The following is a 23,071-nucleotide window of genomic DNA, read 5'->3' on the forward strand; positions in this document are numbered from 1 at the left end:
AGTGAAGACTCCGTCGAGGAAATTGATTTTCCCTGCTTAATGTTAAGTTGCCTGCGACTGAGTGGCGTGCTTCAGCACCTGTACAATTAAACCAGCATCGGAGCTCACACAAACAGGCCGTCCCGTTAAGCGCAATTAGTCTATCTTGCCTTATACTTGCTAAAATAGCCGCCTTTACTTATTTTAAAGGCCGTATCATTTAATTTGAGCGAGCTCCGCACTCCCCTCTAGTATTGCTTCGAATTTATCAGTCTACCTCCCACACATGCGGAACCCTGTGGAAATTGACACGTAAATTTAGTATAACACATGGCTGCATGCACGCATAGCGCATGCACGTCTTGGAAAAGAAAGGAAATGAATAAAGTGAAATAAAAATTTACGAGTGTTTCAGATTGACATTCTCCTAGTTTAAAGTAAGTATAGAAAGTAATATGTTGTTGTGTGGAAAAGACATGTTTGTACAAAGACGACGGAAAGTGAAGATCAAACAATGCATCCGTGACTGACGTCTAATTCATATCGTATCTTGAATATAACTGTAACAAGTAGTTCTCTTCTTTTTCATCTATAGCGCATACAAAATCGCTAACAACGGAGTGACGGTCCTCGAAGTGTTCGCTGACTCTTACCCTCGAAGTTGGGGGCAAAACACCAAGACACTTTGACATGATGTTTAGGAGCAAGTTGAAGTGGTTCACGTCGGTAAACCTGATTCTATTAAGGGAAATTACGTTAACGGAACTAGAAGTAAACACCTTATTCACACCACTTTGAAGAGTTTCAGATGTTTCCATTACAGTCTCGACGTGATGTTTGTTCTTAGGAATACTGCAGGTATTTTTTGCGAACAAATCCTTATTTAAGTATCCAAACACATTCTTTAGGTCTCTGAAAATTACAAGGTATAATTGAGGGTTGTATCTGGCAAGTTGGAGAGCAAAGCTATATGAAGATCCTCTTATTATATTTTCGATAGAGTTATTGCTGTTGAATATATTTCTTATGTTTACCCATCTTTTGACCTTCTTTGGTATATGTATCTTTTTAAACGTGTCAACTCCATCACGTCTAATTAATGTGTCTGGGAACAAATTCAATACAACTCTGTTCAAAAACACATTATTACCTACTTCTGGTCCCATCTGTTGACTATAACAATTCAGAGTCATGACGCCATAATAAACAATGTAAAGCTCCTTCGATCCAAATTGTTCGTGTGTTGGACTGTCATCCTCGCTTGACTCACCAGGTTGAGCTTGGCTGCGTACTGATGCAAATTGCAATAGAGAAATGGGAGTATCTCCACTATGTGCGCGAACCTGCTCTTCTTTGGCACGAATCCATTCCTCGAGTTTATCCAGGCCTTGCTCTCTAGAAATTGGTTCTACAGATTCCAGTGGAGCAGGCATAACCACATGTGTTTCAGCATAGCCTGCATTCCAATAATCAGCAGCCCATTTTTCAACAATACCTTTTTGAGAAACAAGTATTTTTTCTAATTCGTCATCCGAAAGTAGGAAATTCAAGTACTCGTTAGGATATTCATAGATTCTTGTTTTGCTTCCTGAGTAAATTTCTTCTACGACCCAAACACCATTTTTAGACACCAATTTTGCCCTGAATTGAAACAATGGTGTGAGCGGCTGCTCGAAAATAGGCGGAATGTTTTCTGGGAATTTAACAATGTTAACATCAGAATCTCTTTTAAGGGATCTTTCAAATGAAATCACTCTTGATGTGCCTGATTTCTCATAATCCTTCTTCGAATCTTCTGACAAATCAACGATAACGGCCTTTGAAGCCGCCATAGTCAACACTGGGTATTTATTTTTCATTTCTTCTAAAAGCAATTTCTCAGTTTTAACATTCCTAATGTTTTCAAACACCTGCTTCCATGAGCTCTTAACGCCATCGATTGAGGAGGCTAGTTCGGAGCACATTCCTCTCCCGGAGTTCGATCTTATGGAATCTTGTATGCTTGGGTAGTAAATAGAGTCTCTCGTCGGGTACTGATTAAACAAGTTCCCATTTTGTGACAGTTCAACAAACTCTGTCTTAGAATACGAGTACTGCTTCAATGACGATACTGGTCTCTGACACACTCTCTCGCAGTATTTCTGTCTGTATTCATCGTTATCATTTTCGGGATTGGAGTTCTTGAATATCATCACTGCTGGAGAAGTATTCTTTAGAAGAGATGACTTCGAGATACGATTCACAGTTATGAACACATCGTCAAAAGAATTTATCATTGATATCATTGAATGTTTGCCATCCGGCTTGTCTACTGATGACAAAACGCTCAAATCAAAATCAGAGTTCCATAAAGCAACTGTACCTGTTCTGTACTCCAAGTATTTTTCACCATTCAATATCCTTAAACCTGGTTGGGAATTCGAAAACGACGCCACACCCTCCTTTCCAGCAAGTGGTAGAATTTGAGGTTTAATATCTACGAAGTACTTGACCGAGTCCACTTTTAGTTTACCTTCTTCAAAAATGTACTCCGACAAAGAACAGTAACACTGACATATAAACCCATTGTCAACAGATAGAACCTTCCCTGCAAACAGGGAAAGCAAGCTAAATGTAAATGATAACAAGACATACATATTCGCCATTATTCTATTGTTGTTTCTATTTCCTATACTTATTCCAAATTAACCATCAAAAGATATATGTTTATATATATCCGAATCTAACTTTCTTACTTATATGACAATAACTATACAAGGTATTCAAAACAACTTAATATCTTGATTCCCTTTATTTGTTTATTATTATATTATTGTCGATGTTAATAATACAATTTCCTATTTCAAACTTTAATTCATTATACGTATTTATTTTTAAATATATTTACCTATTTAATCTCCAATTTTCCCTCTTTCTTTTTCCTTTAAAAGTTGTAGCATTGGTCGAAGACATAACCAGGTACCGAAACTTCCCGCTCGGGTGAATGGAAAAAAATGACGGGTACATATGACGCCACTGAATTTATAGTTAACTATATAGTTGGTATATGTTAAATGCACTAATATTTATAATCCTTTATATAAATTATAAGTATGCGTATTTTTGTTTGGAGCCCGATTTATTTGCAGGAAAAATGCACTTAATATGTACTTTTGTCAGGAAGATAGACAAGGCCAGACACCCATGTTCGCGTTGTTTATGCTCATTTTAGCTTCACCTTTTTATGTTTCTATTCCACCTAAATTATCAGATTCTTCGCTTTTTACGTAGATTCGTCCCAAACAAACTGGTTTCCCTTGTTCCGACTCGTTTAGACCACTTTTAGGTTTGAAAAAAGGTCGGTGTGGATATCCAGCTCCGGACAATTTCGTGCGTGGAGGCTTTCTTTTCGTTGTTTCAGAACGGAGTATCCAAATCGCGAGTTCGTTTTTGAGCCCAATTTAGCCGAGCACCGCTGCTGGTGGATTCTCGGACCACACGACCATACGAAAGCGCGAGGATACCAAGCACGGTATGGTGACCTGATTTCTCTGCTCTCCGATCCTCAAAGAAAAGCGTCTGGATAAGCTCGTCTTTCCAGGCCGCCGGAACGACACAAGAAACATCGGGAAACTACATACAAAACCTTGTCTCCAGGAAATGCGCTAGTTCCAGAAGTCGGAACTCCAGAAACGCAGACGGTACGGCGTCCAGAACCAATGAGAGCGCACGGAGGGACAAACTGGAGTATCAGCAAAACAAACAGCGACAGGAAGCATGCAGGGATTGCGCATGTATACGGATGTATACGCATGCATGCAAATTGGTATTTGAACGTTCTGTTCTTGCTTGAACATGGCACACACAGAAACATGGAAACAACACAGCAAGCACTTCTGGAGTGCGAAAGACAAATGAAGTCTCTTTTTGCAGGGAGCACAATCAATTGCGAGCAGCCCGTTGTCTGATTTGCCACACCAATAAAAACGGCATCCCGTTTTTAGGCGGGAACCTCGGGATAATCTCGGTTAAGTAAACAAAAAGAGGGAGAAAAGGCGGAAAGCAAATAAGGGCGAAAAAGGATTTGCGCCGTTTCTTACTTTAAAAAGGAGAGAACGGCAAATATAGGTGTGTTAGATGCCTGGCTTTATCAATCCGAGAGAGGGTGGCACACAAGGGAATTAGGGGTTGATTTTCTTAGGAAGGGCAAATACAAGATCTGGTGTAAGTGAAGAGGAATAAGTGGGAAAGTGTGTTAATTGCTTAGTTTTATTTTTTGCGTTCACGTGAAGAGAGATTAGAAGAGGATAGTGATAGACATACAATTATTTGCTGACAGGAGGATTATGGAACTGGAAAAGCACAAGACTAACAGGGTTTCTGACGTAGAGAGCTGTTTTACGACGCAAGGAGGCGGTGGTGATGCTGGTGAATTTGATGAGCTCAACCATGAAATATATGAATTTATCTATGAGTGTCTAAACGCGGACGATTCTGATCTTCTTTTTCCGATCTTAAAAGGCTTTGACGGAATTAACACTGAAAAGTTGTATCTGAATGACAGTCCACTTTCGCGTCCAGCATCTAGACGTGATGAAGACGGGGTTGAGTTTATGCTAGGTGAAAAGGGTAATTCAAGCAGAATTGGGGAAAATGACCCTTTGACATTAAATGCGCAAGAAGGGACGCCGTTTTCCCAGGAAGAGGAAAACTTGGGAGATGAAGTGTGCATTGCGGCAATGGATGTGAACAACAGTATGTTAAAAGCATCGTTTCTGGGAAAAACAGATATACTAAGGTCCTGTCTAATTAAAGGAGCCGACATTAAATATACAGATAAAGTTGGTCGTACAGCACTGCATTATGCAGCTGCGTGTGGTTGGATTCCAACAATGAAGCTTCTGCTGGAGTTTGACTGCGACATAAATAAAAGGGACCATAAACGCTGGACGGCCCTGCATATAGCCGTGTCCAAGAAGTACCCGGAAATAGTCAGTTTATTGTTGTCTAAAGGTGCTGACATTCAGCTGGATTTGCCGCATACATGTGCTCCCTGCAGAGGAGGTCCAATAAACAGCAAGGCAATTCACTTCGCTGCAATTAAGTGTAACTCAACGATAACAGAGCTACTGCTCAACAATGGGGCAGATGTTAATGATAGGGACCAGGATGACAAGACGCCTCTGCACTATGCCTCGTTTAGAACCAATTTGGAATATGTTAAATGGTTAATCAATAAGGGAGCGGACGTGAATTCTCGAGACAAGTACGGCAGAATACCCTTGCACATTGCTTCATTGGCAGGAAATGTCGAGATCGCCAAGCTCCTAGTTAGTCATGGTTCAATGGTGGACGTAAAAGATATATGGGACATGTCTCCTTTGAGTTTGGCGATCACCAGAGAGCATGCCAAGATGAAGGAGTATTTAAAGTCAGTTTCGAAAGAGGCTGTCGGAGCTGCAGATAGTCAAAGTTTAGTCAGGGGATTTGAGTTAGATCCCCTTGAGAGTGTAGTGCTAAACACAATTGTTACCGGTCTAAAGGAGCCGAAGGTTGAGTTTCTTGCCCGTGTTATCAAAATAATTGGGTCACAAACAACACTTGAGATTTACGAAAACACCATGAAAGTCGAGAACCTAGGCGGCATTAAAACCGCAGACGGCTCCAGGAGGAAAACAATTGGTGGGGTTTTCTGTCACATGCTTAAACAACTCGCCTCTGAAGGCAAAATATCCAAACAAGACTGGAATTATATTAGACAGGAAGACAAGGAACGTGTTAATGCCAGGAATATCCTTAAAAGAAACAACAGACGTATCAATAGTGTGCAATAAAAACGATACGTGTATTAACCCACTGGCCCTGGCACAAAGCTGTTTCTCACCACCTTACTATTTGGGGAGTAGTTAATGCGATCAAAGCGAAAGACCTGCACCTTTCGGTTAACGTTCTCAGAGCTTAATAAGTGCTCATGTGAATGCTCGTTTCTACTCGAATTAAAACGCAACTCTGAATTAAACATTTAACCTGATATATCAATTTTTAGTTTATTTTCGGCTTCTCCCACTCACAACCACACTCGTGTCTTCTCAAGCATACATGCACCGGCTCACCGTAAGTCACTTTCTTCCCATTTGCGTCACTTAACCGGCATGAGCGGTCTTTCCAACCTCCGTGCAGTTACTGCTCCACCTCGAAGCTAACCGAAAATGCCGTCTCCAAATTCCCCTTGTTATCTCTTGATCTGTGGTAAAAGGCCGGCCAGGGAGTCGCACTCGTGGCGCAATTGGATAGCGCGTAGCCCTCCTAAGGCTGAGGTTGAGGGTTCGAGTCCCTCCGAGTGCGCTTTAAACCCACCCTTTTTCCTCGCTTGAACCAGGAGACTCATGTGGCGAGAGTATGGGGCGGGCACTTTTCAGACTGCTCTTGTCGGGAAATAGGATTGTCTGACAGGGAATTGCGCAGAAAAGGGGTGTAAAGTGCCGAAAGGGTTTTTCGGAGGGGTGAAAGCATGACACTCCTGAATTACGTGGATTCAGTATAAAGGAAATTATTGGATACGAGGCCGCATTACTATACGAATTGAAGGATGTTACAAAGTAGAGGTGCCGGAGGTAACGCGAATGCTGCAACAGGTGTCGCAGGTGTTCCGGAGATACAGCAAATATATGAGAGGAACCAAGAGGCAACTTTGTATTGCGGTAACATTGACAATAAGGTGGATGAGGAGTTACTGGCTGAGTTGTTCTCGCAATGTGGTCCAGTTAGATCGGTGCATATACCGAGAGACAAGGTAACGGGAAACCACTCTGGATTTGGATTTATAGAGTTCGAGAATGTGTCTGATGTGGAGTACGCACAAAAAATAATGAACTCCGTTAAACTGTACACCAAACAAATTAGATGCAGCAGGGCATCCAATGACAGGAAGCCATTGGACATAGGTGCGAATTTATATGTGGGTAATTTAGCACCCGAGATAGACGAGAAGTTTCTTTTTCAGATATTCTCTAATTTCGGCAAAATATTGTCTTTGAAAATAGTCGGAAACGAAACAAATAATAGTAACAAAATAAAGAACAGTGCATTTGTTAATTTTTCCTCATTTCAAGAATCAGATTCCGCAATTAACGGACTTAATGGTCAGTTTTTCTATAATGAACAGATTACCGTTTCCTATGCATACAAGCAAAACTCTAAAAATGAGAGACACGGGAACTATGCTGAAAGACTCATAGAGACTAAAATTAAAAGTAAGAATCAAATGGAATAACGTTGATCATAATTTTTCACATGTTTAGCTGTTCAGCACTGTAATTACCTTATTGCTTTCATTTGTGTTTCACTTGACCCCTGGGTTCCGGGAATTAGAATACGAATGTTCTGGTTTCGCAATTTACATTTAAATCTAAAGCGTCTTTCTTTTTGCAGTATGAATTCAAACTCGTTTGTTTTTTTAAATAATGGTTCCTTGCAAATAGGAACAGTAGTGATGCAATAAGTCCAGCTGCCAGTGTTATTGCCAATAACTTATACTTGAAAAACACTCTAGTGAAGGCTCTTGGGACCAGACTGAATCCGAAAGCCCCTAGTACAGACTGTTGTATGTAGTTTAAACTCTCGTAAATAGCCAGGTGTTCCGCCAGCATCAAGGGTAGAGTAAATGCTAACAAGGAAATAACAATACCAAAAACAATGGTGAATGCGAATCCATACAAAGAATAGTTAGAAGTGTTAACATTTTTCTTATACAAAAAAATAAATAGTGACAATAAACCGGTTGTCGAGTAAAGTGCATATCTTAAATAACCAAGTATTTGAGTTCCGATAATGTCCTTTCTGTACTTGACTAGATCTTGTTCGATCCAAATTTCAATTATTTTCTGCTTTGTATTTTGGTCCAAATTCATAAACCCAGAAGTAAATTCACTGGATTCGTCCAAAAACTCACTGGCTATTTCTCTTGCTTGTGTAGTAAAAACAGACCAACTTTTCTTACTTTTGTTACTTGAACCAATTAATGCCTGAAGTGAATACTGAAGTGGTCTGTAAAGAAAGTTTTTAAGCGATACCAAGTTCTCCTTTATTATTTGTTCCATGTCCTCCTCAATAGTATTTTCCAGTTCAAGCAGGGCGTTCTTCCATGATGACTCTCCCGAACAGTACAATTCATTCATCTCCCCAACAATGTCTTTTTTAAGACTTTCAAAAGATTCAAGTATGACTTTATCGGGAAGTGGAAGCGTTAGTTTGTTTCTAATGGAAATGTTGTGCTTTATTGCCAAAGACCTGGCATGTTTAAGTGAGTTCATTCTGCAATATGAATCCCATATAACTCCGGCATTTGTATTTATTTCTTTTATTTCCTCCTCCAGTCTCGACAAATAATGCAAATATAAACTCGAATCTCCAACCAAATCTATGTGAGAGTTATACATTCTCTTCGCTTTTTCAAACAAACCATTAACTTTGCTGCTAAACTCTTTTTTTTCCACCTTGTACTGCAATTCATCTGTTCTAGCGAAATCCTTTAAAACTTGTCTAGATAGCTTAAAGTCCTCTATTAATATTTTTTCTATCTCATTTTGGTTTCTTTCGTTCAACTTTGACACTGAATGCTCAACCTTTTCCAACAATCCAGACTTGTCCACTTTGCAACACGGACTGTTCTTGTATGAATTTGCCTGCGACTTGCTCAAAGAACCTTCTATTTTGTTCAACGTATTATCGTATAAAGTTTCAACAAAATCCGAAATTGACTTTTTAGACACTGGAAGTTTTTCACCAAAGTCATTTATCTCCTCTATTGACTTAGTTATGTGTACATTAATTACCTTTAAACAGTAATTTTTAATTAATTCGCAATTTCTTTCCATTATTTGTCTATATTGTCTCTCAAAATGAGACTTTATATTTCTGTTCAAAATTTCATAGTCAAGGTAGTCCAATTCAGAGATAGACGCCCAATATTGCTCCATATCTTTAATCGTATTATTGTATATTGTTTCAGCTTCCGTCTCCAGCAACGGCTGATCTCTATTGTTGCTCAACATGAGACCTTCCAGTTTATTGCTGAATATGAATATTGCATTCTCAACCAGGGAACTTGTGCTCACTATTTTGCTGTTTGGATTACCTATTTCCAGAGGCTTAAGGGAGTTAAACAGTTGAGATATCACCGAAAACGCCTCTAGTGTGTATCCTACGTCACTGCCTGTTAAGAGTCTTTCCTCAAGACTTTTTGATCCAGAGTCAGTGCTTGAATTTCTTTTTAACACTGCACTTATCACACTGTCACCTATATCGCAGAATTCACTTTTGAATTTTCCCTTTTCCCCAACACCCAAACTTTCATTGTTGGAACTGTCGTCCTTTAATCCAAACATTCCGGATATCATTGGTACCCTATAGTATTTGTGCTTATCTATAAAATCAAGTATATTCTTATACAAACGACTTCCTTTTGTTTCAGGCCAAATGTAGGTCTCTATTCTCGCCTTTAACCAATCAATATACTCACTCGATGAGTCTGTTATTCCTGAATTGCTCCCCTTGTAACTATTACTGCTGTGGATAATCCAGTATACCTCAGTCAAATAAAGCTTTTCTATCAACTTGATGATATTTTTCTTAATTTCATCTTTTTTTATTGAATTTAACTTATCAGACTCGTCCCTGTTTTTCATATTATAATCGATCAATCTCCTAATGAACAAACTTGAAAACTGCAAAGTCTGACTCATTAGTAATCTTATGTAGTCAACGAACACGAGGTCTACGTCATTAATCACATTTATCAACACCTTTTCGGACAACAAAAGTCCAATTATAACCAGCTTTATTGATGAATTGACATTTCTGCCTATTACCAGTGGATCCATGTCAAATAGCAAAGTTTTACTCTCACTCGCTTCCATGTTTTCGCTCATCTCGCTCCACCATATTCCATAGTTTTCCTTATGTTCATCTTTGCTATCACCAGACTCCCCCTTGTTGTTGTTTCTGTATTCAACACTCTTGAAATAATCCGGATTTTTAAGCATCAAATCCAATATTGTACTCTTTCCAGATCTGGCTGCTCCTATTGAAGAGATTATTCTAACGGGGCTTCTCAGTCCCTTCAATCTTTCCACAGACTCTTTGTTTAAAGCTATATTCCCTTCATTATCTATCTCCAAAAGCTTCATTGGAGAAGGAGCATCGTTGCTTTCTGAATTCGTTTCACTACTGCAGGAATATTTGTCCGCCGTGTTCTCCTGCATCAAACAAAAGGTGAACATCAATACAAACCATAACTTAATCATTTTCCCCACACAGCTTCCCCACTGTTGCACTTGTGTTTCTTGTTTTCACACAAAAATATCAGCAATTACATCTGTTTGCATGTGTACTCGCATGCATGCATTTATGTTTAAGTGAATGTATGAGTTGCGAGTTGAAGATGTAATTTAATTAAGTGCGGTGTCTGTGTAAAAGAGGAAAGAAGAGCTTTGTGTGATTTGCTTTGAAAAGGGGCTTAATTTCAAGGAGAAATACGTGACCCCACTCAACTTCACCGAATTCGCCTTTATTCAGATTCCAAGCTCCCTTAACCGATTGTCCTTCGAGTATCCGTTTTCCCTGACTCCTCACGCAGATTCTCACAGAAAATGCTCTATAAGTTGAGTACTTGCACCAACTTATTCGTCCGGTTCGAACGAATCTTTGTTTTAAAAAATCAAAGTGCTCGTGATATTTAAATTTTTAATTTTCTGGCGGGAAGCTCGCTGACGTGTAATAAAATACACAAGTACTGGAGAGGTAGAGAATAAACGGATAAGGATTGAATAAACTGCGTATCTGCTTATGAAGTGAGAACACTAAAGTCGAAATAAGCGTCGTTTTTGCTAGAAATACACAAAACAACCGCCAGTTACGAACAGAAGTGAAAGAGGTGCGTCGCACTTGTTCAGAATCCTCCCCACACAGGTAAATAAAATACTCGTACGATAAAATGGATGCGAAAAGTGAAGACAACTTTAATTTAAACAGTATATTTTTTGACACTGAAGAAACAGAGACAGAAGAGTACGATGAGAAGTTGTTAGAAAGGGGGCAACGTGTTGGAATGGAGTCACTGGAATGGTCACTTGAATTTTTGACTAAAAACAAAAATTTTTTAAAAGGCAAATCAATGTCGTCCATGTCGCTGTATGCCGTTTATGTTTGGGCAGGGTCCCAAAACTCTGTGTTTATAAATAGCATATCAACGTGTGGGAAGATAAGAAATGAGTTGTTGAATTACGTAATTCATCCAATACACGAGTTAATAAACAGTTTGAGGAACAATGAGTTTTATTTGATGGCTTTAACTCCTGAGAACAGCTCAATTTTTAATAGCAGTGTAAGCAGGCTGTACATAAGAGAAAAAAACGACACATTGAAAATACCACTAATAACCGGCGTAAACTTTGACTGCGATTTTATTCTGAATAAAATCAAACTAATATACAACCACATAATTCTTGGAAGCATTGGTAATGTTGATAAAACGTGTAATAGCGACGGTGAAAATTCAACAGACGAGGACATAAATATAATAAGTAACAGCATAAAATTTTCAGATAAAGTTGTTGACTTGTGCACCCAGCTTAATTCAGTGTTAATATTTCACTGGCTGTTGCTCAACATATTAAATAACTTTTTGTACAGTCAAAACGGTCCGATATCAATGATAAGCTTTAATATATTAATAGAAAAGTTATCTTTGTTTTTCCCAAAGGAAAGTGGATATTCAAATGAATTACACAGACACATTGTACACTATTATGATTTAATTAGAAAGATTTGGATGAATGTGTCTTCGAATAACAGTGTTGACGACAATATATTGGCTAATTACCTAAATAAATATCCAAGTGAGTGCGAAGAGTTTATAGGACTGCTTAAACAAATATACTCAAAATACCCACTTGATGACCTACTTTATTTATTGTCCGATTTTATTTCTGCATTAAACATAGACTTGGACGCGAATATTCTCGGGAAGAATGACAGCAATCTGAATTCACCCTGTAAAGAGCCGGAATCCGTTTCGAATTCAGATAAATCCCTTCCTATAGAGGTGGATCCACAAGAACCGTTTAATTCAATTTTCGAGCTAACTGGTTTCATCAGAGCCTCGGCAATTTGCCGAGAGTTTTCTCAGCTTTTAAAGCCAAAGGAAAAGTTTACTGAAAACGCAGTTGGAAACGTTCGCAGCATATTGAATTACTGCATTCGAAAAAACAAAGCCGATTTGAAGTACATTACAGACATAGAATGCGGCAAAGTTAACAAAAATGAGTGTGAAATCAACACACTTTCTTACAATAGTGGGGATTTAGTGGAGAGTAAAAATGAAGCTGAAAGAGCAACTGCCGAGGGTGAGAACAGCACTCTAACTGAGAGGAGGCAAAATGCAGACGATGAGGATGTAGAGTCGTCTGCAACTGGAATGAGAAGCGCTTCCAACGACTCAGACGCTGACTGTGAAAACGATACTGATTCCGAGTTAGATAGGAATGAGCAAGACGAAAATTCAAGGTGGAATTCCAGAGTAATAAAGTTGAGAAAAATAAACCTGTATTCAAGCGCTGGAAAGCCATCAAGGAAGGTATCGGTGAAGGGCATATCGGAAAGTTCAGAGTCATGTTCTTCAGGTGAGTCTGATGGACACTCACATAAGTCCGACAACTTTGTAAACCTAGGCAATAATGCGGATTCAATGTCAGAGCATGAGCGGCCGTCGGCGAGCAAGCAAAATAGAAGATCCTCAAGGCTAAAGCGTATTATGAACAAAAGACTGAGGTCTGATCCAGAATCGTCAAGCTCAAAGTTGAAAGCGGAAATAAACGAGGATAAGGACGATTGTGATTTTACGCTAAAAAGCAACAGCCATATCGCCTGTAAAAAGAAAATGCTGGGCAACAGAAAATCCAGTACTGCAGAAAAGGTTGAAGCGAATGTGCTGACGCCCCCAAATTGTGTAAACAACTCCAGACAATACCGTCGTTGGAGCGAAGAGGAAACAAGCTTGCTTGTAAATGGAGTCAACAAATTTGGTCTCGGAAAGTGGAGATTTATATTAGCCACCACGAAGTTCGAGTCTAGGGACGAAGTTGGCTTGAAGGATCGCTGGAGAAATCTTGTCAAGGGCGGTCATGTAGTGTGGGATCAAAGGGGCAAAAGGTACAATTTGGTCAGACAATAAAGCCACGAACACGGCCGGCCTCAAGTTTCGGTCGCCAATCTTCTTTAAGCGCAAACTCGGCCCATGCGCGCGCGTCACAGCTAATCGCACCAACACGGAGCAATAAGCCAAACGAGCAGGATCTGAATTTTCGCGATATGCAAGCGCAAAAGTCCGCCAATCCCGTTCCTGCGACCACCAGCCGAGCTCCCAAACATGACCCATTACGCCTCCGGCGTGCATAAGGTTGTGCTTCTCGCGCAAAAACCAAATTCACAAAATGCATTTTTGAGACACCGACGTGTGGGGAACGGGGAATGTGCATGCATGCCGACATGGGGAGGAGAAGTTGTCGCGGTGACGAGAACTCAGCATGCAAGCATGCAATTTCATTCAAATTTTCGCGTCATTACCGGAAGGTCTACCACATTAGATCCCCAAAATGGGGAGGTTAGATTTAATGCAACACTTGAGAACATCAGATTGAAGATAAGTTTGATCGGAAAACAGGGAAGGAAATAAATTCGCGGAATACCTGTGGAACCAGAGTCCGTTTTGTTTGTTTGGGAGTGGGCTTAGAAGCAGATAGCTGGTGTTTCTAGCGTAACTTTATGCGGCGATAGATGCAAGCAATGGTTGCTCAGAATCCTGAATTGTGGGGAAATCAGGGATTTTCAGGGGAAATTGCTGTAAACCAAGACGAAGGTGGCATTGGTTGGATGGGAAGCGAGGACTGTTTAAACGGTATCAAGGACAACCAGTATGGCAGCTTTGGTGACTCAGGTCATGAATTAATTGGGGAGGACTCCTTGCGTAATAGCTTTTACGACTGTTCGGAACTTGACGAGAGCATGCACTGTTATTTAATTAAGGGATTGCTGGGAGAGGCAGAACTGAGGGAGGACACAGTACTCGGGCTGCAGATGGCGGATGGCGAAAAGAGCATGAGGGCACTTGTAGGCGACTCTCCAGGCAACAACCTTAACAACGGTGTTCGCGGGGCCGATGTGATGGATTTAAAGATTAACTGCGATATGGACGGCGTTCACGAGGACTCCGTGGTACACTATGACACAATAATCAGCAATTTGGAGACAAATGTTGATGCCTTCATGAGTAAACAACAAACCGAGAGCAGCAACTGCTATGCTAGAAATGACAGTGACGTGAGCAGTAACTTCGTTAGCTCTTCAGGTATCTGCAGTATGCAAGAGGGTGGCAGCAACAACAATCTAGAATCGCCCATAAGATCCATATTGTCGCCTGTGGCCAATATGCACATGCCTCCACCACTACTGTCTGGAACACCCTTGACGCCATTCAAGGAACATTCGGTTTCCTTGCCTTCAGTTTTCCAAGGCACGCCACTACAGAGAGGTGCAGGCCAGTCTTGCGGTTCGAACGCCAGCTGTGAACTGGATAATTCACAGAAAAAAATGAGGATGATAGATCCGGAGGACTGCATTAAGATGGGTATACTGGACACAGACATCCAAGAAAGTGAGTTTGGGTTAATTCCAAACCAAACAGTCATAAACGAGTACGACTTCAATAACATTAATTGCGATGGCTTAAACGTCGATCGCATGGGAAAAGGTGTTGTGGACGCTTTCAACAGCGGGAGTTACACTGCTGCAAGTGGTGGATGCAGCACGTACAGCCAAGGCAGTTACTACCATTCCAGCAACAATCAGGTTACCGAGTTGGATTCAAGTAAAGGACGAAGGTGGAGCAACAATTCTACGACATCAACTATATCGTCCGACTTCCCAACACTAAATTTGAATGGAGTGGGTAACAACAGTTCCGGTCAGATCATAGGTGTTTCTGGAAAGGATGTGTTAGAGAGTAGCATGGGTGTCGATGCAGGTTCCGGCGGAGCCCTTGGGCTTTGTGGGAGTAACGTGGTTAAAAAGGAGCAATTAGAAGAAGTTGGGAGCTACTGCAGAAACATTAGTGAGTTAATCGGAGGGTCAAAAATGGCTGTAGTTTGCAGTAAAGGCGTCTCAAGTGCAAAAGATATGGGTAACGCCAATGGGGTTGAAATTATAACAGCGACAGAAGCAAACTGCAACAGTTTAAATAAACACAAAAGCATCGCCAGCAGCATCCAGTTTGGAGATATTGACAGAAACATCAACAATGAGTTCAGCGTCAGCAATTGTGACGGGCTAAACGGCAGCAACTTTGACGTGGCACTGATGGAAGAGGACCACTATCAGACTGACGGTAACATGGAAAATGAATTTTACCTAACTGCAAATAGTTATCTGACCGAGGATGAGAAGCTGAAACTAAGAAGAAGGGGAAGGAGAAGAAGGCCAGGTAAGTGTGCTTGTTTCTGTTTATAAGCGGCTCTTAAATGCGTGATTTGGCATATTTAGGCGAAATAGAGGCGTGGAAGACCATTATCCCCAGAGCAACAGTAGACGAGGCGGAGCATTTTGTCCAGACAAGTCAGTATAGAATGAGACATGTATACAGAGATCCGAGAGCTGTTAGTTTCGTCTACAGGTGAGTTTATTTGGTGGTAAGTGGCGTTCATCTCCGCAGGGGGATGCCTGGCTCAGTAGAACCAAGTCGGGAAACAGCCAGTGTGCCACTTGTCTTTCCCATCCTGCGTATTTACCACCAACCTGACGTTTTTAGATGTGTTCAACACGTGGAGTGCCAATATGAGATGAGAATTTACCTTACTTCTCACGAGACCTGTTATGTACAGCATAGAGGTTATCATACTGAGGAAAAGCAAAAGTACAAGAGACCAGGTACGTTTTGGGATGTATTAACACCAGTTAACAACTAGATCGATTAACCAATTCAATGTGCAGGCTTGCCACAACATACGTTACCTTTAATTGACGAGCTCATAAGAAAGGGTCTTCCGCCCAAGTCAGTGATAGATCACGCAATGCAAATATATCCAGAAGTGGCTGATCAGTCGAACATTTCCGTATTATACAGACAAATCACGAATAGACAGCAGTACATCAGAAAGCGTCAGAGGAACTATGTGTAACGGCGGTGGTTCACGGCGCTTGGTTTTGCAAATAAGTTAAACAAAACTCCGGACCGAATTGGTATTATTAAAACGAGCAACAGTGGTGTCTTCAAAGTCAAAGTTAACTTTCGTACCAGGACGAATGCGCTTTAAAAAAACGGAACACTATCTCATCTTTTCTTAATTATATTTAAAACAATAGTGTCCTTGTTTCGCTCATATCCCTCCCTGCTCCCTTAATCCTTGTCTCCAAACAAAACGTTAGTGAGCGAGTGCAAGCCATCTGGCCGTAAAAATTCTGCTACGCCGCTTCCCACTCGGAGCCCGCCCGAGTGCTCCCAAACAAGACCGATAAGTTAAAACGAAGCGAAACCAACTAAACCCAAAGAGACCGGGTGAGAAAAGGTTTTGACGCGCCTGCACTACCAAACACAACTCCTTATTGTCCCAAACGAGTCTGTCTGTTAACGAGCCAACGAACAACGCCCGAAGGACTAGACGCTCACAATTGCCCGACACCACAGCGAACACAGGGACGAAGAGACCTCCGCACACTACACTGCACCTCCAGGCCGAAATCCCGTGGTGCTCAAACCCAACACTCCTGTCCTGGCTCTCGCGGTGGCGTGTAAGCGTCAAACCAACACACGCCTAATATTCTACGACCGCACCGATTTGCTGCTCAGCTCAAATCCCTCCCCTCCTTCAAAGCATCCACGCACATATGCCAATACATGTATTCACTTCTCCTTTTATATAAATCTAATATTTTTCCGTTGCCGCCAACTTTCGAGACGTCTCGTCTCCCGATGTGTGTATTTATTAAAATAAAATAAAGAAAAAAATGTATATGTAGCAATACATGTAAGACCCAGATAGGCAATAGGCGAGAGAGAGAGTAAATAAATTACAAATAGCGCAAGGGAGGCTAGAAAGGATAATAATTGCAAGCAACAAGGAGTACACTTGAAAAGGGAGGAACGAAGAAGCACACGTAAAAGAGGGCGAGGTAGGAGATCACAAGATAATTATTGCGTAATAATCATTCGCTTTGCTTAACAGGAGAAGGGAGATCAAACTCTACAGGCAGTTTCCCCTTTCCTTTAGTTTGTTTGAGCAGAGCACAAATAGAGCGTAGAGCTAATAAGGTGATACGAAAACTGGAGGCGTAATACAGGGTGATAAGATGCAGCCACAACACCAGCAGCAAAATGAGTACTTTCAGAATAACATTGGGGATGGAGTGACAGCAACATGGGTAGACCCTGCTCAGACAGGACAATTTGATCCGAATTGTTTTCAAAATCAATCCCATCCATCCGGTTACTATCGCCTTGAGGTAGATCAAGCTCCATTAATAACAGTACCAGTAGTACAGGAAATTCAAAGGAGAGATAAAATCATAGAGGTACCACAAACAATTATCAAGGATAAAATATTGCCAAAGATATATCACCAAGAAGTTATACATGAAGTGCCTAAATTGGAGGTTGAGGTACAAGAAAAAGAAGTTGAGGTTCCTAATGTGACTGTAGTAGAGAAGGTGGTTGATTTAGAACACATTGTTGGCTTTAATCCAAAATATGTCCCAACGTGGGAGGTCAGAGAGGTGCCTAAATTAGTGCCTAAGTTTGTCGGGGAACAAAAAGTACTGTATATTGAAATATCACAAATTCAATATGTAGATAAAGTTACTGAAAAGGAGGTTGTTGTTGACGTTGTTGACAAAGTTGTACCAAAGGTCGTTGAAATTGAAGAGCCTATTGAAGTTATAAGGTACAAGTGGAAGGAGGTATATGATGATATTCCCGTTGTTAAATATGTTCCTAAATTTGATGTTGAAGTTGTGTGTCCCGCACCAGTTATCGTTCCATATGTGCAACCTGAGATTAAGGACTTACCTCCTGTTAAAGTTACTGTTGGTCCTGATGGAAGAGAAACCAATATGAATCAGGAATACTCCATTCCAAACAATTCCGTTCCCTCTCCAAACTCTTTAACCAGTGTAAATTTGGCACAAATGAATGACATAAACAGTTCTCCATTCCCGCTACCTGAGGGTAGCCAACCTGTTGAACAGAGAATGCCTCAATTTATGAAGACCAACAATATGCCAGTTAATGTAAGAGTCATGCCACCACACCCAAATAACCAGTAAATCAACCAGCTAAAAACCGAGTGGGAGAAAGTAGGAAAAGAATATAGAATTTTAAAATATGAAAATTAGAAAGACTAAATTAAATGATATAACGGCAAAGTATTAACTGTCTACTGTTTTAAAAATTGTTGTTTAATTTTATTTATAGCTGATATAAACCATTGAAGTTCACCATTTTTTATTTGGATCCCACTTTTAGTTTTTGAACGGGTATAAACATTGTTATAGCACTGTCGAAGAAATCACTCGTAAAAGATGCTCTTATCTTCACCAAATATCCTGTACTGGTATTGGTACTGTTAGCTTCCCTGCTATTACTGACTATTAAAAACGAAACAGGTAGTTTTCGAAATTACATATTCGATTCACCATTGAGAAGAATTGTTTACGTGAGAAGTAATTTAGATAGGTATTAGTGTTGATTAAATGAAATAAATAATGACGTCACTCACCAGAGTTTATTTTGAATTGTCTGACTGTTTCGAAACGCAAAATTATACGTCCATGATCTTTGACTCGAAGTACCTAAACCAAGTGTCCGGAATAACTGACTGGAATAAGGATTCTACTGTTTCATAGTAGGAAACTGACTCGTTTTCGTTCTCATTTAATACTCTTATGCCTAAAGTCGATATTTCTAGTGTCAAAAATCCATCGCTGGTTATACTCATACCGAAGTCTTGTTTTGATTTTTCCAATATTTGAACCCTTATTACCATTCTATCTCGCTCCACTTGCTCATGAACAACTTTTATCAAGTCGCCATAGTTGTTTTTTGTGTACTCCAAGACATCGCTTAAACCTTTGATGGTTGAAATCATGATATATCGTTTTTCAACCAACAGACCGAAAACAATTAGGTCTGTAAAGTTTCACAAGCGTGTACTTCAACTTTTGTGTTTTGATTACAAACAAATTTGTGACTCCACATGTATTTCAAAAAATAGAACGCAAACTCACATTTACCCGCAAATAACCAACCCAACTTTAATAATGAGCAGGCAATATCGTCCCACTAAGTTGCAACAGGAGCACTTTGAAAAACCGAACGACAACCGTGTCTTTAATCAAGGCTCCCACTAGACCTCAAGTCATTCAGGAGCAAACCACGTTTGATTGGCCCTATAATGCAATCTAAGGTCGTTTGCCCGTTCGAACAAAAACTAACTCTGCAAGGAAACCATTCCCGCTATTACATCATCAAGGTCGTTTCTTCGCTACAATTCCCATAGCTTCCGTCTCTTCGTTCAGCTTTATGTCACACACTCAGTTATCACCACACCCATATATCTCGCAGTCCCTCGGTTGCCTCCAACAGTTAGCATGCGTTTTTCATGCACTCTTTTGCTCCCAACTTAAGAACGGGTGCCGCCTAAACCCCTCGTATGAATAAATACATGTGGAAAAATAACCGGTACTGGTCAAAAAATAAAAATAGGCAATACTGATACGTGTCATTTTGCATGCAGAAAACAAACAATAATGGTAGTAATAGTAGCAAATAACACAAAAAGTAGCTGAGGTAAATTTCCTGACAGGAGAGGCTACAACGCAATATAGCCATATAAATTTATTTAACTGCGATAAACTGTCTAAAGCGAGGAAAATACACGGACTAATTAATGTAAGTCTTTCATTATTAACGTTGAAATGACGACAATATTAGTTAACTGAATTGCCCGTTTTAGAATCTGGCATTTTGTAGGAGACAAAAGTAGTGATTGACACAGCCTTGAAACGAGGAAACAAGAATTAAGGAGGACGCACATTGTATATAATAAAATATAATTTCAGGCTTTAGCATTATAATGAAAGTTTGAACATGGATGAAAAAATATCAATAACAAAGTATTTGCCATTTATTGTAAGTTTTAGTGTCAGTGCATTAATTGGAGCATGACGTTCAAAACCCAAAAACAATAATACAATGACGACGAGAAGTGCCAATTAATGTTTAAAATGACAATTTGACTCGCTAAACAATTTCTTACCTTCAAGTTCGTGTTAATTTTGACAACGGTTCTTTACTTTATATACTTTGCAGTAAGTTGGAAGTCGTTTGTATTCGAAAAGTCAGGACTAACTCGCCTTAAGTTCCACCTATTGCCGCTGTTGCAATTCGGAATAAGCAAATCGTTTAGGATTGAATCTAAATACAATGAAGGTAAGTGAAATGGTTATTTGATTGAATAAAGGTATACCGGATTCTCAGTATGAAGCGTAGTGAGCAAGAAACACAAGGGAGCATTCGGTTATCTTGCAATCATTAACAGCAGACAAAATGACTCATTTTTTGCAATTAGGAATAAGAGACGCGATAATAATAAATATATTCTTCATTTTGTATGGAATTTCTCTGTTGAAGTCGTTTCTCACAGATGCGGGGAGAATTCCTGTTACAGAGGAATGGAGAAATACGCCAGACCCAAAGCAGATATACGAGAGAAAGGATGATGGAAGATTGAGATTTTGTAAATATGAATTGGTATACAAACCGGACAGAGCACATTATTGCCGTCAGCTTCAGAGAAACGTGTTGAGAATGGACCACTATTGTCCTTGGTTTGGGAACTGCATCGGACACTATAACTACAAATATTTCTTTTTGGCGTTACTATACGGGTGTACATCACTGTTTTACATGATGTTCACGCAAATCGGGACACTGTCTAATATTTGGAGTGATATAAACGTGACATTTGGACATTTATATTTAGTTTCGCTCGGTACATGCTTTTGTGCCGTATTGCTTATAATAGTGGTACCATTCTTCCTTTTTCATGCCTACATTACATCTAAAAATGAGACGACAATTGAATTTTGCGAGAAAAGAAGCAAGGAAAAGGTAAGTTTAACCAATACACGTTTATAAGCTTAACTTAATACGCTTGTGATTATAAAAACATTAGAGTTTCACTTATGATCAAGGATTATATAAAAACATCCAAAGTGTTTTTGGAAACAACCCTCTTCTTTGGTTAATTCCATTTGGACTTCCACCAACAGAAGGCCTTTTCTTTCCCGTCACTAAAGTAGTTGCTAACCAGATTTAACGTCTTCCTTGCAATTTCAAATTGCCATTTATTTAAATAGGTAAATATTACTTCTTTTTGCACTCTATTTTCATTTAAACTCATTCAGTCTCGTTCCCTAATCTACATGGGTAACGGCATAATCAGAGTCCAAATACGCTCCGTTGGTATTTTCACTAAATCCGGCACATTCACCCTTCTAAGCAAAACAGTATGTGAAAAGATCGCATTTTAAATGTGTCCTTCAAAAGTCAATGTTCAGCAAACAACTAAAGTCACCGAAGCCCCTACTCAAAACATTCTGCTACGATTTATGACAAAGAACAAAGCACCCACAGGCATGCACAATCCATGAAACCCCAAACCAAAGCAAACAATAACCGAGAAAAATGTCCACCAAGAAACCAATTTCTCGTGGCACGCTGTGGCCTACTTGCTCCGTATGCACATGCTATTCAAATTCACATACCTGAACAACAACACACATTTTGAATCGAAACACTGAGGTGAGAACAAAAGAAAGAAAAGGCAACATCTAGCAGTTCATGTTGCATCCCAGATTCAGCACTCCGAGCCACACCTCAGGTACATAAAATTAGTTAATTCTAGTGCCGCCCAAATCCTTGCGTGGCGCCCGAGGCTGAATTACTTGATATATTTATCCACACAAAAGCTGACGGGAATTTAATTAAAGGTAAGCAGAATTGAAACAATTAAATAGTATTAAAGTAAAATAGGGTGGGGTGGGGGGCGAAAGAAAATTAAAAAAAGAAATAGAAGTATTAGCTTGCATAAATATAAATTTAATATACGTCGAATATTGTGTGCTATTTGAGTAAATATTTTTGGATTAATTTTAAAAAGGTGAGGGGTGGGAGCAACTGTAAGTACTAATACCTCACACTTTTTTGGTCAAGTTTTTTGATCAGATTGGAAAATAAGCCAAAATAAAAAAGAGGGACGAATTAAGCACATTATACTAATCCCCGAGTTGATCACCTAAGTGATTGACCGCATATAGTAACATACCTTATTGGGAGTCTTGTATACAGATAGGTGTACACGCGACACAGTTATTTGAAATAAAGGCCATAAACAAAAGGCATTTCTAATATAAACAATGAGTAGCGAGCAGGCAAATCCACAGACATTGTCTGCAGAACAACAGCAACAGCAAACTCAGCAGGTCCAGGGTGCACAAATTCAGATGGGAGTTAATGGTGGGGTTTCGTCTGCAGGACTTCCATACAGTACAAATATGGGTCAGAATTTAATGTACCAATCCGTTGCTGCAAGTGGCAGCGGTTACTTCTTCCCACAAAACGGCATGGCACCGAATGTGATGGGGGCAGGAGCTTACGCAAGCGTAGGGATGCCAAGTATGTATGAGATGGATCCGAACATGTTCGCTGGAGGCTATGCAGCTCCATATGGCTCGGCAATGGGAAGCAGCTTTTACTTGCCAAATCAATATGGGAGTTCAGGCATGATGGCCATGCCATACACTTACGATCCATATGGTTTGATTAACCCCGGGATCATTCCTCCAGTTCCCACAAAAACAGTCAAGAAAAAGAGATCAGGATGTTGCTAAGAGGAATATAGAAGAATAAGTTACTTTTTTCACTATTTCTCACTATTCCATTTTTGTATATAGAATAAAGTGAGGGTGGAATATAGATCTACACAATAACTAGCATTTGAATAGACAA

General features: G+C 39.9%; 10 protein-coding genes across 10 annotated transcripts; 7 read left to right on the forward strand and 3 right to left on the reverse strand.

The window, feature by feature from the left end:
- Nucleotides 1-512: 512 nt before the first annotated feature.
- Nucleotides 513-2,624, reverse strand: FG386_002011 (uncharacterized protein; the record flags this gene model as incomplete). Its single annotated transcript, XM_067341359.1, has 1 exon — nucleotides 513-2,624. One exon carries the CDS (start codon nucleotides 2,622-2,624, stop codon nucleotides 513-515), a length of 2,112 nt encoding a protein of 703 aa, XP_067195614.1.
- Nucleotides 2,625-4,304: 1,680 nt separating this feature from the next.
- Nucleotides 4,305-5,792, forward strand: FG386_002012 (ankyrin repeat protein; the record flags this gene model as incomplete). Its single annotated transcript, XM_067341360.1, has 1 exon — nucleotides 4,305-5,792. One exon carries the CDS (start codon nucleotides 4,305-4,307, stop codon nucleotides 5,790-5,792), a length of 1,488 nt encoding a protein of 495 aa, XP_067195615.1.
- A 755-nt stretch (nucleotides 5,793-6,547) lies between these two features.
- On the forward strand, nucleotides 6,548-7,231 carry FG386_002013 (U2 snRNP; the record flags this gene model as incomplete). The annotated part of the gene is made up of 1 exon (XM_067341361.1): nucleotides 6,548-7,231. The coding sequence occupies one exon, from the start codon at nucleotides 6,548-6,550 to the stop codon at nucleotides 7,229-7,231; it is 684 nt and encodes a 227-aa protein (XP_067195616.1).
- A 94-nt stretch (nucleotides 7,232-7,325) lies between these two features.
- FG386_002014 (uncharacterized protein) lies at nucleotides 7,326-10,262 on the reverse strand (the record flags this gene model as incomplete). The annotated part of the gene is made up of 1 exon (XM_067341362.1): nucleotides 7,326-10,262. One exon carries the CDS (start codon nucleotides 10,260-10,262, stop codon nucleotides 7,326-7,328), a length of 2,937 nt encoding a protein of 978 aa, XP_067195617.1.
- Nucleotides 10,263-10,951: 689 nt separating this feature from the next.
- Nucleotides 10,952-13,189, forward strand: FG386_002015 (telomeric DNA binding protein; the record flags this gene model as incomplete). The annotated part of the gene is made up of 1 exon (XM_067341363.1): nucleotides 10,952-13,189. The coding sequence occupies one exon, from the start codon at nucleotides 10,952-10,954 to the stop codon at nucleotides 13,187-13,189; it is 2,238 nt and encodes a 745-aa protein (XP_067195618.1).
- Nucleotides 13,190-13,791: 602 nt separating this feature from the next.
- FG386_001987 (uncharacterized protein) lies at nucleotides 13,792-15,519 on the forward strand (the record flags this gene model as incomplete). Its single annotated transcript, XM_067341335.1, has 1 exon — nucleotides 13,792-15,519. The coding sequence occupies one exon, from the start codon at nucleotides 13,792-13,794 to the stop codon at nucleotides 15,517-15,519; it is 1,728 nt and encodes a 575-aa protein (XP_067195590.1).
- Nucleotides 15,520-17,355: 1,836 nt separating this feature from the next.
- Nucleotides 17,356-18,327, forward strand: FG386_001988 (articulin family protein; the record flags this gene model as incomplete). The annotated part of the gene is made up of 1 exon (XM_067341336.1): nucleotides 17,356-18,327. The coding sequence occupies one exon, from the start codon at nucleotides 17,356-17,358 to the stop codon at nucleotides 18,325-18,327; it is 972 nt and encodes a 323-aa protein (XP_067195591.1).
- Nucleotides 18,328-18,821: 494 nt separating this feature from the next.
- On the reverse strand, nucleotides 18,822-19,148 carry FG386_001989 (uncharacterized protein; the record flags this gene model as incomplete). The annotated part of the gene is made up of 1 exon (XM_067341337.1): nucleotides 18,822-19,148. The coding sequence occupies one exon, from the start codon at nucleotides 19,146-19,148 to the stop codon at nucleotides 18,822-18,824; it is 327 nt and encodes a 108-aa protein (XP_067195592.1).
- Nucleotides 19,149-20,608: 1,460 nt separating this feature from the next.
- On the forward strand, nucleotides 20,609-21,380 carry FG386_001990 (DHHC zinc finger domain-containing protein; the record flags this gene model as incomplete). The annotated part of the gene is made up of 2 exons (XM_067341338.1): nucleotides 20,609-21,172; nucleotides 21,237-21,380. 2 exons carry the CDS (start codon nucleotides 20,609-20,611, stop codon nucleotides 21,378-21,380), a joined length of 708 nt encoding a protein of 235 aa, XP_067195593.1.
- Nucleotides 21,381-22,479: 1,099 nt separating this feature from the next.
- On the forward strand, nucleotides 22,480-22,953 carry FG386_001991 (uncharacterized protein; the record flags this gene model as incomplete). The annotated part of the gene is made up of 1 exon (XM_067341339.1): nucleotides 22,480-22,953. The coding sequence occupies one exon, from the start codon at nucleotides 22,480-22,482 to the stop codon at nucleotides 22,951-22,953; it is 474 nt and encodes a 157-aa protein (XP_067195594.1).
- Nucleotides 22,954-23,071: the final 118 nt, after the last annotated feature.

The sequence above is a fragment of the Cryptosporidium ryanae genome (assembly GCF_009792415.1).
Source record: "Cryptosporidium ryanae isolate 45019 chromosome Unknown contig_30, whole genome shotgun sequence".
NCBI classification, from domain to species: domain Eukaryota; phylum Apicomplexa; class Conoidasida; order Eucoccidiorida; family Cryptosporidiidae; genus Cryptosporidium; species Cryptosporidium ryanae.